This window comes from Eulemur rufifrons, chromosome 21 (assembly GCF_041146395.1).
Source record: "Eulemur rufifrons isolate Redbay chromosome 21, OSU_ERuf_1, whole genome shotgun sequence".
NCBI classification, from domain to species: Eukaryota; Metazoa; Chordata; class Mammalia; order Primates; family Lemuridae; genus Eulemur; species Eulemur rufifrons.
In genome coordinates, this window is record NC_091003.1 from 13,248,630 (window position 1) to 13,263,081 (window position 14,452).

Here is a 14,452-nt window from a genome sequence, read left to right on the forward strand (position 1 = left end):
ACCAATTATCCCACCAGACGCTAAGTTTCTTGAGGTCTGGGACCATGAGGGCTAATTCACCTCTGGGCTAGGCCCTTCAGCTCAGTAAATGTTTCCAGAACCAATAAATGAGCCTCTTCATTATACAAAGAGGGAGATGAGGGGCAGAAAGGGAAAGTGACTTAAGATCAGAGAGCAAATCAGTAAGAGATCTGGGACTCTACAAACCTTACTTGCCTTATCTGTAAAACAGAATAATTAGTATCAATAATCGCTGCCCCATCTCTCTCACGACCTGAGGAAATGCTTGGTAAACCACAAGGAGTGATACAAATGTCAGGAGAGTTATTGCCACTGACCAGTTGGCAACCCTGCCAAGTTCTAGCACGCAGCAAAGAAGCCACCCAAAGAAAAGAGAAGGGAAACCAGTGGAGCCCACCAGCCCTGCCATCCACTTGCTGCCATACCTCATCGTGTCCCAGCATGCTCAGCAGGAGCGAGACGATGTTTTTCCGGATGACGACATCCACTTTGGCCCCTGCTCCCTGAATCACAAACCTCAAGGCCTGCAGCATGGTGTCCCTACAAAACCAACGCACCAACTTAAACCCTGGCTCTCCTTTCCCACTGCCCCTCCCCGCCGGCACAGGCATAGCCACCTGGCCCCCTGGAGGCCACAGCACTCCCCTGCCAGCGCCGCACCTGACGCCGGGGTCCTCCATGACACGGATTCCATTGAGCAGCTCTGTGAAGAGGGGATCCACTTTGATGTGGATGGAAATGAGCTTCCCTAGCGCATCAGCGGCCTTAAGGCGCACACCCCGGTTGGAGTCCTGCAGGGCCTTGGTGAAAGTGGTCTGCAGCTGGGGCAGGAAGGGCTTCAGGGCAATCCCAACCTGTGGGAGGAACCCGCACCCCAAAACCACAGCTGTGGCAAAGCCCAAGGCCACAGTGTGCTGCAGACACAAGAAGAAACCACAATCCCAAACCGCCACAGCTAGGCCAGCTCTCACATGGGGCGAGGAACAGACAGCCCACAAGAGAAGAGCCAAGCACAGACAGACTTCACTCAGCCTCCTCATCATTTTCAGCATCTCTGACGCACTACAGGAGGAGAAGGCGGTGTCAGCAGCCTTCTCCCAGGGAGCCATCTCACAGCCTTCGCTGTACTGGGGCTGGGCTTAGTGGAGATCTGTCCACTCGGACAAGTGACTCAAAACCTCCTTCTCTGAATACTTTAGAGAGCCGGGCAGGCACACAGCTGTCGGCAATGTTGACGTGCAGTTCTAATGCCAAGACAGGGAAATGCATCAGACGTGTAGCAAAAGCCGCTACCGTCTACTGAGCATCTGATAGGCTAAGCACTTTACGTTTGGCCAACAGAACAAGCCTACAAAACAAACGGCCTCAGCGTCCTCCCTGTACACGTGTGCCCACCTAATTCAAACATCAGCTCACCCTCTGACTCCATATAGAAAAACAGGCACATTTTGGATAAGGTACAGATGGGTCCAAGAGTAAAGATTTACTTATTGTTAAATGGGAAAATCAAAGTGGCTGTCTGGAAGCTCAATGCCAATGAAGGTCTGGAAATACTGCAGTCGAGTGTGTTCGCAGGCTGCAGGGAGGTTCACCCCAGAGGGAAGCTGGTAAATCCGAGGTGGGAACCATCTGCCCATGGGTGACATCTGACACATGGCCTCAGGGAAAAATCCCAGGAGGTAAGGACTACATTTATGTCTAGAGTTACAAACACCACAGAAAAGAATAGCACAGAATGCAAGTGAAGGTGATAATAAAAAAAAAAAAACCCTCAATTTTCAACAAAATCAGGCTGATACAATCCCATTTTCTACCTGGAAGTTCCTCCCACATCCACTTCCAAAAGGAAAAAGCTACAAATTTTAAGCTTGCTTTTATTTCCAGTAAAACTATGTGAGAGTTCTTTCTTTTTTAACAAGTCTTGGCTCTGTTTATACTTTTTTGAATCTAAAGGGTTTAATTATTGCACCGTAAAACATTAGAAATGGTCAATACATCAGAGCTTTGCTTAATACTTCTGGCAAAACCTGAACTCATTTCAGTTGTTCTCAGACTTCATCGTCTCATCAGACTCTGCATCTCCCCTCATGTGGCTGGGGCAAAGAACTGAAGCATCTTGAAACAATGTTTGCATTGTATTCAAGTGGTCCTGAATGTTTTCCTCTGAAGCAGTAATTTTTCAAAATAATAGCAACTGACACGTGTTGAACATGCATTGTGCCTGACATTATTTCATCGAATGCGCACGTTACCAGCCCGGGAGGAGGCAGACAGCGTGACTACTCTCACATCACAGGTGAGGAGACAGGTTCAGAGGTTATCTGGCTTTCCCAAGGTCATCCCAGTGATACAGCTACTATGTGCAGGGCTTGGAATTGAACCATGGTGGAGCGTGTCTAGAGTCCAAGTCTTAACTCCCTCTGCTCTGCCATTTCTCCACAATAAAGCTCTTGCCCTGCAGCCACATGTCACCTCGTGTCAGTCCCCTGCAGACAGACCTGTTCTCTAAGATCTGAACGGACCAACAGAAGGAACTCATCAGTCACCCACCTTGGCCAGCAGGAGGCTGAGTGTCTCGAGCAGAGCCGCCTTCACATTCCAGCTGAACCGGTCCCCCAGGATGCGGATCAGAGGGCCGGTGATGCTGACCACGGAGGGCCTCAGGGCATCAGCCGAGGTCAGGCGGATCACCAAGCCCAAGGCTTTGGCTGCTTCCTCTTTCTGTTCAGGGCTGCCAGTCAGGACTCCTTCCCGCAACACGGGAAGGATAGAGGTTACTCCCTGATAAGAGAACCACACCCGAGAGTCAAATCTCAAATGACCTAGGCCCAGGTGTCTCTCCTGCAAAGTAAGGCGCTCCTGACAGCCATCCTCTGCTCAGCTCCACAGGATACTGATTTGGGCTGAATTTCGGGATCGCAGCCTGAGAGGCTGCTGGCTAGGGAACAGTCTTGACTGCACAGTGACAAAAAGACAACAGCCCCAACAGGCCTATCACACAGAGGTAACACACTGCTGTTACCTCTGTGACTCACTTGCTCTGGCCCAGGTGACCTCCACAGCTTAAACTGAAGGTAGCGTTAACCTTGTCCCCATCTGGCCACCACAGGAGGAAACACACTATGAAGGTGCTGAGCACCCAGAGCGTGATGTCAGATTGACACAGCTGCTGCTCCCGAGGCCCCATCGCAGACCTGGGACTGCGGTGAGGGTACGGGAAGGCTCAGGAGGCCCACAGGCCCACAGGCCCACAGGCCCACAGCCTCCTGCACCACGGGGCCCCGGCTCACCTTCTTCGGGAGGCAGAACCCTGGCACGTGCTCGCCTTTACTCTCATTCCCTATGAGCCGGATTTCCTTGTGCAGTTCTTCAATTAGTGCCAACTGGTTGCCAGCATCCAGCTTCTGTGGGAACCCAGGAGAAAGCAGAGAGGATGTACAGCCCTCTCAAGACTGCTTCAAACTAATACAGCAGGGGGAGGGTGTGGGTGAGAATATAAACAAGACTAGCACGAGGTGATAAATGTGAAAGCTGGGTGACAGATACATGGGGGATTCTTGTAAGAGTCCATCCTCATAGAATCCTGGAATTTTCTATAATCAGAAGTTGGCTGTGGGGTCAGTAGTCCCCTTACCTTGGTGATGGCATTCAGGGCATCCCAGCTCTCCTCCAAAACCACGGGGCTGGAGTCGTTGAAGAGGCGGATGAGGCCTGAGACCAGGCTCCGCAGGTGGCTGGTGTAGTCAGCCTTCGAGCGAGAACAGTAGATGTTGAGGATGATGGCGGCAGCCTGCCTCATGCCCACCTCAGGGCTGCGGGTGGCTTCCAGCAGATCCTCGATGATGATCCGGTGCCCTGTGTCATCCTCTACTGAGAGGATCACAGCCTGACAATTGGCCATCTCCTAAAAGTCACAGGGGACATATGCGTGCTGAGCACAGATCCTCAGAGGCAGGACAGGATGGCTGTTAGAAAGTGATGGGCGTGACCATGACCACGACCCCCTCACCAGCTGCTCATCTGGAGTCCCGAGCTTCTCCTTCAGGGCCAGCATGACCGCGGGGAGGATCACTCCAAGATGACGGGTCAGGGCATCGCCTGCCACAGACGAAAGGAAAGCCAGCACCCGGGTATTGACAGGGGGAGTTGTCAGCTGGTGGAAGGATGACAAACATCAACTCAATGCCATGCTCCTGCTGGAACAACTCGTGGATTCAGGGCCAGAGGATGTTTGCCATGTGTTGGGATTTACCTTGGGCACGAGGTAGGGCAGCACCACACGACTCTTAATGGCCATAACTTGCTTCAGACCATCCAAGGCAAATTCAGACACCTCCTCATTATCCTGCAGAGGGACATTGGGGACAACCCTGGGGAGTGGCTCTTGTCCACATCTCTGTTGTCTAAACCAGCCACAGCCAGCTTCCTGCTCCACTGCCCTCCCCCTCCTGTGCACCCACGTTTACTTATAGTCAAAGGAGAAGCACAAGCCAAATCTGATCTTGCTGCACCCACTCCCTCTGGAGGGCCCACATTCCGACTGCCTTGGCAGAATAATCCCCCTACATTTTGCTTCTACAAAGACAGCAAAAGCCAAACTGGTAGGTGTGTGGCAGATCCACTCACCAGCTGCTTCAGTAGAAACGGGAGGATGTCCTCCAGAGCCTGGTGGCCAATGGTGGAGTGCAGCTGCTCGAAGGTCTTGGCGGCCGCCTCTCTGACCTCCTCCAGAGGGTCACACAAAGCCTTCCTTGCCGTAGGCACAAGGGACTCGGAGAAATACAGCACCTGCAACAGCAAGTTGCAACTGTACCAGGCTCAGAAAAGGTGAGGAAGGAGAAGTAAGCGAGGGCACACAGGCAAGGGACTCTGACCCAGCCAGGCCACCCAACTCCCTCTGCCTGACTTTTCTTTTAACTTAGTCTTTACTGCGAAAATTCTGAAATATAAAAAAGCAGAGAGGGTATGTGATGCACCCCCAAGTATCCTTCACCCAGAGTTATCAATTGATCAGTTGAGTTTTTAGGCGAGTTCTCCAGATACTTCTCTAAGAACTCAAACTCCTTCCTTTGGCAAGGCCCAGCGAGATCTGGCCTCCCTCTCCCCCTGGGCTCTTTCTTGGAAAACTCCAAGTTCTTCTCCAACTCTCAAGCCAAGTACTTCCTCCACCAGGCAGTCTCTGGATCTGCTACAGGGCCAACGATGGCTCTGTTCCCTCGGTAACTGTTCCACCAAAGCAAAGCTCACTCTGGACTCTAAAAACTAGCTGGTATTTCAGCCTCGCTTCCAAACTGTGGGTGCCTTTCAGACAAGAAGTCAGCCTCTGGGAGACTCAGTAAGTATTCAATAAATCGTAACTCTTTTTGGTGACAGAATTTGATTCTTTGCCAAATGCAAATTTAAAACACCAAATGTGAGACATACTGATACGCATAGGAGAGGGATCAGTAAATCAGACTAGGATGCCCAGGGCCAAGCAACTGGCTACTTTCTTACATTTCTAACTGGCCGTCCACTTACTCACTTTGTGCTTTCACCCAAAGATGAAGATAGAGCCTATGAGTGTTTTGAGGATCCACTACCTCAGAAACTAAGGTGAAACCCCTTGAATGCTGCTGCTATGGAAACAGTGTATTGCTACAGTCAGGATGTGTCCACCCACTGGGTGCCGAAACTCTTACCTGCTCCACTCCTGCTCAGGATGAGCGCACCCCCTCCTGCTGCCCATAGCCAGCCACCACTCACACACCTGTCATCCCCTGCCACTAAGGGGTAGCACATATTTTAGCTGGACTGATACAGTGTCACCAAAGGGACTGATCCTGAGCAACCTCCAGAATGGGAAGAGAGATCATCTCCAATTGCAAAGGCCACTCAAGGAGGCCTCCAAACCGCTTAGCTCTTAGCCAGCAAAACTGACAGGAAAGCTGAGAAGGAGGAAATTTAAGTCCACATGTGGCCTGGCCAGCAACCTTCCAGGGTGAGGCTGGCATGTCCCTGAGGTCTAGGCGAACCCTCTGAGGTGAAGCTCCTCCTGTCACCTCCTCCTGCTCTCTGGGTCGCGCCACCTGCTTTAGGGCCCTAGGAGATACTCACAGCGTCCCGGCTGGTGGACTTCATGATCTCACTCAGCCCGATGCACACACCCTGCCTCTCGTCGCTCTTCTGAGACCTCAGGCCTTCTTCAAGGATGGGGATGATCTCAGGCAGGATTTTCTCCCCTAACTTTCTGACCAGATCTCCCAATGTCCTTGCTGCAATCTGTCAGCAGAGATCAAATCAGGACATCAACTCCCTGCCAAGCCCCAGGGCACCCAGAAGACAATTCCAGAATGAGGGCCCTGGAACCCTGTAGGCTTTATCCGAGTCACTGACTCAACTTCCTCAAATGCTCTTACCCCTAAAAAGCCCCGAAGGTGCTCACAAAACACTACAAAAGAAAATTATCCCTGTTTCTACAGTGGTGCAATCATAGGTCACTGCAGCCTCCAACTCCTGCTCTCAAGCGATCCTCCCACCTCAGCCTCCCAAGTAGCTGGGACTACAGGTACATGCCACCAGGCCCAGCTAGGTTTGCTAATTTTTTTTAGAGATGGGCCTTGCTATGTTGCCCAGGCTGGTCTTCAACTCCTGGCCTCAAGTGATCCTCCCACCTTGGCCTCCCAAAGTTCTGGGATTACATGCATGAGCCACCACACCCAGCTAATAAATTTCTTTTTCTTTCTTTTTTTTTTTTTTTTAAGAGACACAGTCTTGCTCTGTCACCCAGGCTAGAGTGCAGTGGCCTGTCAATCATAGCTCACTGTAGCCTCAAACTCCTGGGCTAAAGTGATCCTTTTGCCTCAGCCTTCTGAGTAGCTGGGACTATAGGCATGAGCCCCCATACCCAGCATGAACTCTTAACCCTGTGCTCTTTTGCTCAAGGGAATTTGGGAATCTGGAACAAACGATTTAGGGAAAAAGCCCATCTCCTCTCTGAGGCCTCATGCAAACCCTTCTTTACAGACAAACACACAATTTGCTTGCCAGGGATGGGTTGGAAGTGGGCCAAAGGGGACTCACAGAAGTGACCATAAGCCCAGCCGGGGCACCTCCTTCCAACCTCTGAACCCTGTCTGTCCCCGCCAGCGCCAGCCTCACCTCATGGCACGCTGCTCCGCCCAGCTTCTGCACTCCAGCCACCCTGGCCTTGCTCAGCCCCTCCCAAGTACCAAGTTCCTGCCCACCACACCACGGGGCTCTGCACACCCCATGCTTGTATCTCACGCACCACTCCGTCAGTCTGGAATGGTCTCTCACCTCCTCAGCTGCTTAGTGCTTACCCTTCTTTCATCTGCAAGCATCATTTCTTCTGAGAAGCGCTCACTGACACACACACACATACACACACTGCTAGGTCAAACACTCCGCTTATGCGCATTTGCATGGCCATGCAGCACTTGCCACAGTTGCACTTTACATCTCTTATGATATGAAATAGATCACAATCAGTGTGATTATCGGATTAAAATCTACCTCTTCAACCAGACTGTAGGTTAAGGGATGAGGCTGCCTTTCTTCCCCATTATGTCCCCAGGTGCTAGCCCACTGCTTAGCACACAAGAGATGCTTAATAAATATTTGCTGAATGATTAAGTAAATAATATTCTCCTGTTAGGGAGGGGATCCTATGTGCTCTCCCAGGCTCTGCAGACCCAGCTTTCTAGGCTCTGAAAGGAGTCACCAGGGGGTGCTGGGCCAGAGCAAGGCCCTCGAAACTTACCGTTCTCTTATCTGCGCATGTGCTGGCCAGGAAACCCAGCAGAAGCCCAAAGAGGGTGGGCAGGATCTCACGCAAGGTGCGTGGGGTATTGGAGACAACAATCTTCCAGACGTGCAGGGACGCCTGCCGCACCACCAGCTGGGTGTCTGAGCGGCCCATGTACAGCCCTGCCAACACCCGGTTCCGCCGGTCTACCCCCAGGGCAGTGATGATGGCCTGCAGCCAGTGGGAGGGGACAGAGAACAGGGTGGTGAAGCCGCCACAGGATGAGCCTCCGGGCACACCCTACCATCAGCAGAGGCAGGAAAAACCACCCCAGGCAGGCACCTTGTTGGACTGGGCAGTTCCAAAGTTGTCATCCTCGGAGGCAGTTTCTGTGGTCATCTTCCCAGTGACTCCTGAGATGTGGAAGAGGAGATCCCCAAGGAGCTGAACAGAGCTGAACCTGAGAAAGAGGCCAAGAACACAGTCGCATAGCTGCAAGGGTGTAATCAAGCACTGTACAGAACAGAGACTAGAAAAAAAATGTTCCCTAAATATTCATGGCGGTTATCTTGGGATGGGAAAACAGTTCTAAGACGGATTTCATTTCTTTACACTTTCCTACATATTTTCCAAGTTTTCTGCTAATAAGCACATATTGCTTTAGCTGCAGAAAAGACAAAACATTTTTAAAAAATATGTGAAAATTTCTATAGTAAAAGTCATAAAAAGAGAGAGAGAGCACACACAAAAAAGAAGCACTAACAGTAAACTAGGAAGACTGATCATCAGAAGTGAGGAAACAGAGAGGCCTTAAAAGGATAAACTTCATTTCTCCACAAATTAAATTAGGTTATTTTTAATTATTAGAAAAATAGTCATATTCAAACTGAAATTTCAAAAAATACATAAAAACATGTAGAGATATAAACAATTACCCAAACTCTCACTACCCAGGCAACCACTGTGACACTCTGGTGACACCCCATACAAATCTCCCAGTACACAAAGACACGCACGCACAGCCCATACAATGTGGGAAGCAGGCCCACACTACACACCACGTGGCTGGGCCACGGCCTCCACTGTCCTATCAATAATAGGCTGAGGAGCTTTCTGTGGCACCTAATACTGTCCTATACCATTCTCTGTGACAGCTGAATGAAAGTCCACCATAAGGATGTGCTATATTTTTAAACCAACCTCTAATTTTCAAATGACAAGCAACACTGCAACAAAGATTTTTATGGCAAATTAGTGCAACCTCTACAGAAAACAGTGTGGAGATTTCTCAACAAGTAAAAACAGATCTACCACTCAATTCGGCAATCCCACTACTGGGGATCTACCCAAAGGAAAAGAAGCCATTATATCAAAAAGATACCTGCACTCATATGTTCATCACAGCACTATTCACAATAGTAAAGATACGGAATCAGCCTAAGTGTCCATCAACCAATGAGTGGATAAAGAAAATGTGGTGTATATATTACCACGGAATACCACGGAATAATCACCCATAAAAAAAAGAGTGAAACAATGTCCTTTGCAGCAACTTGGATGGAAGTGGAGGCCATTATCCTAAGTGAAGTAATGCCGGAACGAAAACTCAAATACTGCATGTTCTCACTTGTAAGTAGGAGCTAAACAATGGGTACACACAGCCACACAGAGTGGAATAACAGATACTGGAGACTACAAAAGGTGGGAAGGTGGAAGAAGGGTGAGGGATGAAAAATTACCTGTTGGGTACAATGTACAGTATTTGGGTGACGGGTATGCTAAAAGCCCAGACTTTACCACTACACTACATATATCCATGTTACAGAACTGCATTTGTATCCCCTAAATCTATAAAAATAAATAAAACCGACACCCTTATGTATAAAGCCATGAGCATTTGACCAAAAATATCCCCAGAATATATTCCTTGAAGTAGAATTTCTAGTTTAAAGAGTACTCAACATTTAAAATCTTAATACAGGGCCAGACATGGTAGCTAACACCTGTAATCCCAGCACTTTGGAAGGCTGAGGTAGGAGGATCGCTTGAGCCCAAGAGGTTGAGAACAGCCCAGGCAGCATAGTAAGACCCCATCTCTACAAAAGATAAGAAAAATAGCTGGGCATGGTGGCTTGTGCCCATGCTACTCAGGAGGCTGAAGCAAGAAAACTGCTTGAGCCCAAGAGTTGGAAGCTATGGAGAGCTGTGATTGGGCCACTCACTCTAGCCCGGGTAACAGAGTCAGACTCTGTCTCAATTTTTTTTTTTTTTTTTTTTGGAGACAGAGTCTCACTCTGTTGCCCAGGCTAGAGTGCCGTGGCATCAGCCTAGCTCACAGAAACCTCAAATTCCCAGGCTCAAGCAATCCTCCTGCCTCAGCCTCCCAAGTAGCTGGGACTACAAGCACTCACCACCACACCCGTCTTATTTTTTCTATTAGTAGAGATGGGGTCTCACTCTTGCTCAGGATGGTCGTGAACTCTTGAGCTCAAGTGATCTTCCCACCTCAGCCTCCCAGAGTGCCAGGATTATAGGCATGAGCCACTGTGCCTGGCCTGTCTCAAATAATTGAATCAATAAAATAAAATCTCAGTACAAACTAGAGGACTGAAGAGAGAGAATTTTTAAAAAGAATCAGAATAAAGACGTTACAAGACACTAGAAAGAGTCAAAATGGTTAAAAGCAAGGGTCTAGAGAAAGTTCAGAGAGAGTTCCTGGCAATATTCTGCTTACTTGGCCCCCTGGGTATTCCCACTGGCGTTCTCACCTGATTCTCCAGAGGTCATCAAACAGGCCTTGCTCCAGCTGGGGCAACAGCAGGGCAATGGCTGTCTCAGCATACATGGAGATGACCCGCTGGCCCGCACGCAGGGCAGTGTCACGCACAAACTCATTCTCATCGGCAAGAGCCTGCGCACACAGAGGGCAGATCAGCCAGAGCTGCCTTCCCTTGGGCACCCAGCCCAAGAGGAAATGGGGCTCCCTGCAGAACAGGATGAGGGCTCTGCCACCTGGCCTCCCACCCCCCACCCCCTGGCAGGGAGCCCCAGCTCTCCAAGAGAGCACTTGCATCCTGCTCCACCTTCAACGTGGTTACTGTCACTTACTTTGAGGATACAGGGGATGATGGGACCCACATAAGGAGTGAACTTGTCCCCAAAGGTGATGGGCAGGTAGTTGAACATCATTATGTAGCCATCTCGGACGTGGGGTGCAATGTCCACTTTGCTGGCTGTAGCCACGATTTCTGGCATCAGCTTCTCCAACTTCTCTACCCCCAAACCAGCCATGACCTCAGCCAATCCTGCAACAAAAGGCCAAGATGAACCCACTGAACCCGACGGCCTCTAGAGGGTATTTCCAGTCCAGTCCCTACGCCTGCTCTGGCCTCACCTTGCGCAGCGCCCGAGCGATCCACGGAGCTCTGCTCATAGGTCAACGTCTCCATCAGCCACGGCAGCAAGTCCTCAAAGCATGACTCCCCCATCCCCTTCACCATGGCTCCAAGAGCCTTTGCAGACACCGTCCGCACCTGTCAGGTAACCGAGACCAGGGGTGGTGACGAGATGTGGCTCAAAACAAGGCAGATACACAAGAGCAGGTAAGAGCACCTAGGGTCCCCTTCCCTTCACCCAACAGACACAAAAGCAGCTTTGGGGAATTCTCAGGAATCAATTTTCTGGGGACTGGGCTAAAATAGCGGGTCCCCCCACCCTCCTTGCAGACTCACCTCAGGCACAGGGTCCAAAAGAGAAGCTTTCAGGCCAGGTGTCACACTGGGCAGGTAAGGAGCCAAGTCCTGCAACGACACAAGAGGCAACTCAGGGGGAGGCCGGATTCCTGCCTTCTCCAGGACCTGTGCTACTATGGACCCTATCCCCTGACCTCCCCGTTCTGCTGACAAGGAGTGCTCCGCAAGGGCACCAACCGTGAAAACCTAAGTGCGCACAGAATGGGTGGGGAGGGGTAACGAGCAAACAACTCCCCCTCTGACGGGTGCCCTAAAGGCCCTATGCAATTGCTCAAGACCCTACAAAGGACCCCAGGCCCACACTCAACAGGTCAAACAGAGGTACCAGTTCAATGTTCTTATTCCTCCTGCCCTTAGAAAATTATTTCTGGTACTTTCCTTTCAGAATTTCATTACCATCTTCCCTGTCTTCACCTCTAAACGTTTATGTCTCCTGATGTAGCACTCAGCTTTAGGGAATAATTTTTAAATATAGAAAATGCCTTATGTTCACTGTAGCAGCACTTAAAACAGCAAAAAAACCTCGGACACTATATAACCAATGATAGAATTACATAAGTTACGGTGTATAAACTTGTTGGGATATTATATAACTATTAAGAATCAGTTTTATGAATAACTTATTATAACTTAGAAATATGTTTAAGGTCAGAAATATCATTTTTAAATGTAATAAAACAACATTAACAGTAATTATTTTAGCGTTGGGGAAATGTGGATAAAATCTTTTGTTTTCCGAACTTTTTCACTTCCCAACTTTCCTAGGATTGACATCACTTTCCCACTTTATCTTTTTTGCCCACAGCCTCAGTGAGGAAAGCAGAGCTGTGGTAGACAGTGAGATCACACAAAAAACAAATCTTGGGAGCAAACAAACAAAGCCAATCTCCCAAACCAAGCTATGATTCCTCTGAGAGGCTTACAGAAGCCCAAGCTCACAACAAGAAAACACTGCAAAATAGTCAAAAGAGCAGCCACTTTACCAACACTCTGAAAGGTCAAAGGAGAAGGCGGGCCTTTCTTCCGCCTCAGCCTGTAACAGGGGCCCACTGGGATGGACCTCAGCTGAGGACTAAGCTTACAAGGACTTGAACCACAGCGCTCTGCGAGATGCCCAGAGAGCCCGGATTTCTACCTCTCACCCCCTAAATGGCCCATTTCTCTCTGCAAACGTAATCAGGGACCAAGGCCCACATCCCTCCATGTCTACTGTGGGCAGGGACTCTGCACCCTAAACCAGCATCTACTGGTCTGTCCTGCACCAGCCCCCGCTGGGCTGCTACCTTCTGGTCTGTCAGGGAATACATGTTGCCAATAATCTGGGCTGCCATCTTCCGCGTGTCAGTGGACCGGTCCTGGAAGGCTCTCTGGACGATGGGCATGATGAGGGCCAGGGATGGGGCGTCGATGAAGTGGACAAACTTGGTGTCCAGCAGGGTCTGCAAACACTTCTGGGTCTTCCTGGAGGGGTCTGTCAAGGCATCCAGCAGGACCGGGGCAATGGCTGCACATCCAAACAGGAAGAGGCTGGTTTGTATAAGCCTAAGGAGTGGCAAAGCCCCAGGGTCCCCAGTACTGGAGTGGATGAGGGAAGGGAGCAGGGGTATTTCCCCCTGAACCCCTACAGTCACCAGCTGGGGAAGCCAGCCTGTCTACAAAGAGCCATCCTTATTCCATTGGCAGGAAGCCGAGGTCACTATGTGGAGGTGGCAGCTGTCACCCCTTTGCGCTGAGAAGCTGTGATCTTGCAGGGCTCCCCAGGCTGGTTTCAATGGGTAGTGAGTTGCAGCCACAGTGCTGAGCTGTCACAGGATTGCTTCTTGGGCACTATGGACCTTATTCACGAACCAGTAACCCACAAGTGGTTTTGGGAAAAACCTGTTTTGAGACACCAAAGGCCCCTAAACTAGTGATGAGAGTGAAGCACACAGTGCTTAGAACAGCTAAGATCAGATAAAATTAGCTCTCAACAACGCCACACAAACAGCCCGGCAGAAGGAATTCCAAGAGGAATACCTGGGTTATCTTTTCCAAAGCCCAGGCAGTTTAGCCGCTATAAAGACTCATGCTGGCCAACGATACACAAACTAATAACCCAATTTAAAAATGGAAAAAGGTTTTGTACAGACAGTTCTCCATAGAAGATATGCAAATGACCAATAAGCACATGAAAAGATGCTCAACATCATTGGTCATTAGGGAAATGCAAATCAAAATCACAACGAGATGCCACTTCGTACCCACTAGGACAGCTATAATCAAAGAGGCAGGTAACAACCGAAACCCTCGTACAATGCTGTTGGGAATGTCAAATGGTACAACCATTTGGACACTGAAAAATAATATGGCCGTTCCTCAAAAAGTTAAGCAGAGTTACCATATGACCCAGCAATTCCTTTCCTAGTTATCTAACCAAGAGAACTAAAAACATGTGTTCACACAAAAACTTTTACACAAATGTTCATAGCAATGTTATTCTTAATGGCCTAAAAGTACAAACAACCCATATGTTCACAACAGATGAATGGATTAACAAAATGTGGTACATCTATGCAAAGGACTATTATTCCACCGTGTAAAGGCATGAAGTACTGATGCACGCTACAACACGGATGAACCTCCAAAACATTATGCTAAGTGCAAGAACCCAAACACAACAGGTTCACATACATATTGCATGACTCCATTTGTATGAAAAGTCTGGACTAGGCAAACCCATAGAAAGTAGATTAACAGCTGTCAGGAGTTGGGGGTAGAGGGGAAATGATGAGTGAACGCTAATGGGTATTGGGTTTATTTCTAGGGTGATAAAAATGCCCTGGAACTAGACAATGGTGATGTTTACATAATTTTGTGAATACACTAAAAACCACTGAATTGTACACTTTAAAGGAGTGAATTTTATATTATGCCCATTCTATTTCAATTTTAT

General features: G+C 49.2%; 1 protein-coding gene across 1 annotated transcript in view; it reads right to left on the minus strand.

Annotated features, from left to right (window-relative positions):
* GCN1 (GCN1 activator of EIF2AK4) overlaps nt 1-14,452 on the minus strand; it is a 55,593-nt gene that overhangs the window by 5,874 nt on the left and 35,267 nt on the right. The window contains exons 38-53 of the mRNA XM_069497414.1: nt 12,804-13,024; nt 11,500-11,568; nt 11,163-11,301; nt 10,877-11,073; nt 10,537-10,679; nt 8,111-8,228; nt 7,784-7,999; nt 6,118-6,282; nt 4,648-4,809; nt 4,274-4,366; nt 4,031-4,174; nt 3,656-3,925; nt 3,312-3,425; nt 2,572-2,802; nt 682-875; nt 447-561 (exon numbers count right to left, since the gene is read on the minus strand). Of these exons, the coding sequence (XP_069353515.1) occupies nt 447-561; nt 682-875; nt 2,572-2,802; nt 3,312-3,425; nt 3,656-3,925; nt 4,031-4,174; nt 4,274-4,366; nt 4,648-4,809; nt 6,118-6,282; nt 7,784-7,999; nt 8,111-8,228; nt 10,537-10,679; nt 10,877-11,073; nt 11,163-11,301; nt 11,500-11,568; nt 12,804-13,024 (2,591 nt within the window). The remainder of the gene's footprint in view (nt 1-446; nt 562-681; nt 876-2,571; nt 2,803-3,311; nt 3,426-3,655; nt 3,926-4,030; nt 4,175-4,273; nt 4,367-4,647; nt 4,810-6,117; nt 6,283-7,783; nt 8,000-8,110; nt 8,229-10,536; nt 10,680-10,876; nt 11,074-11,162; nt 11,302-11,499; nt 11,569-12,803; nt 13,025-14,452) is intronic.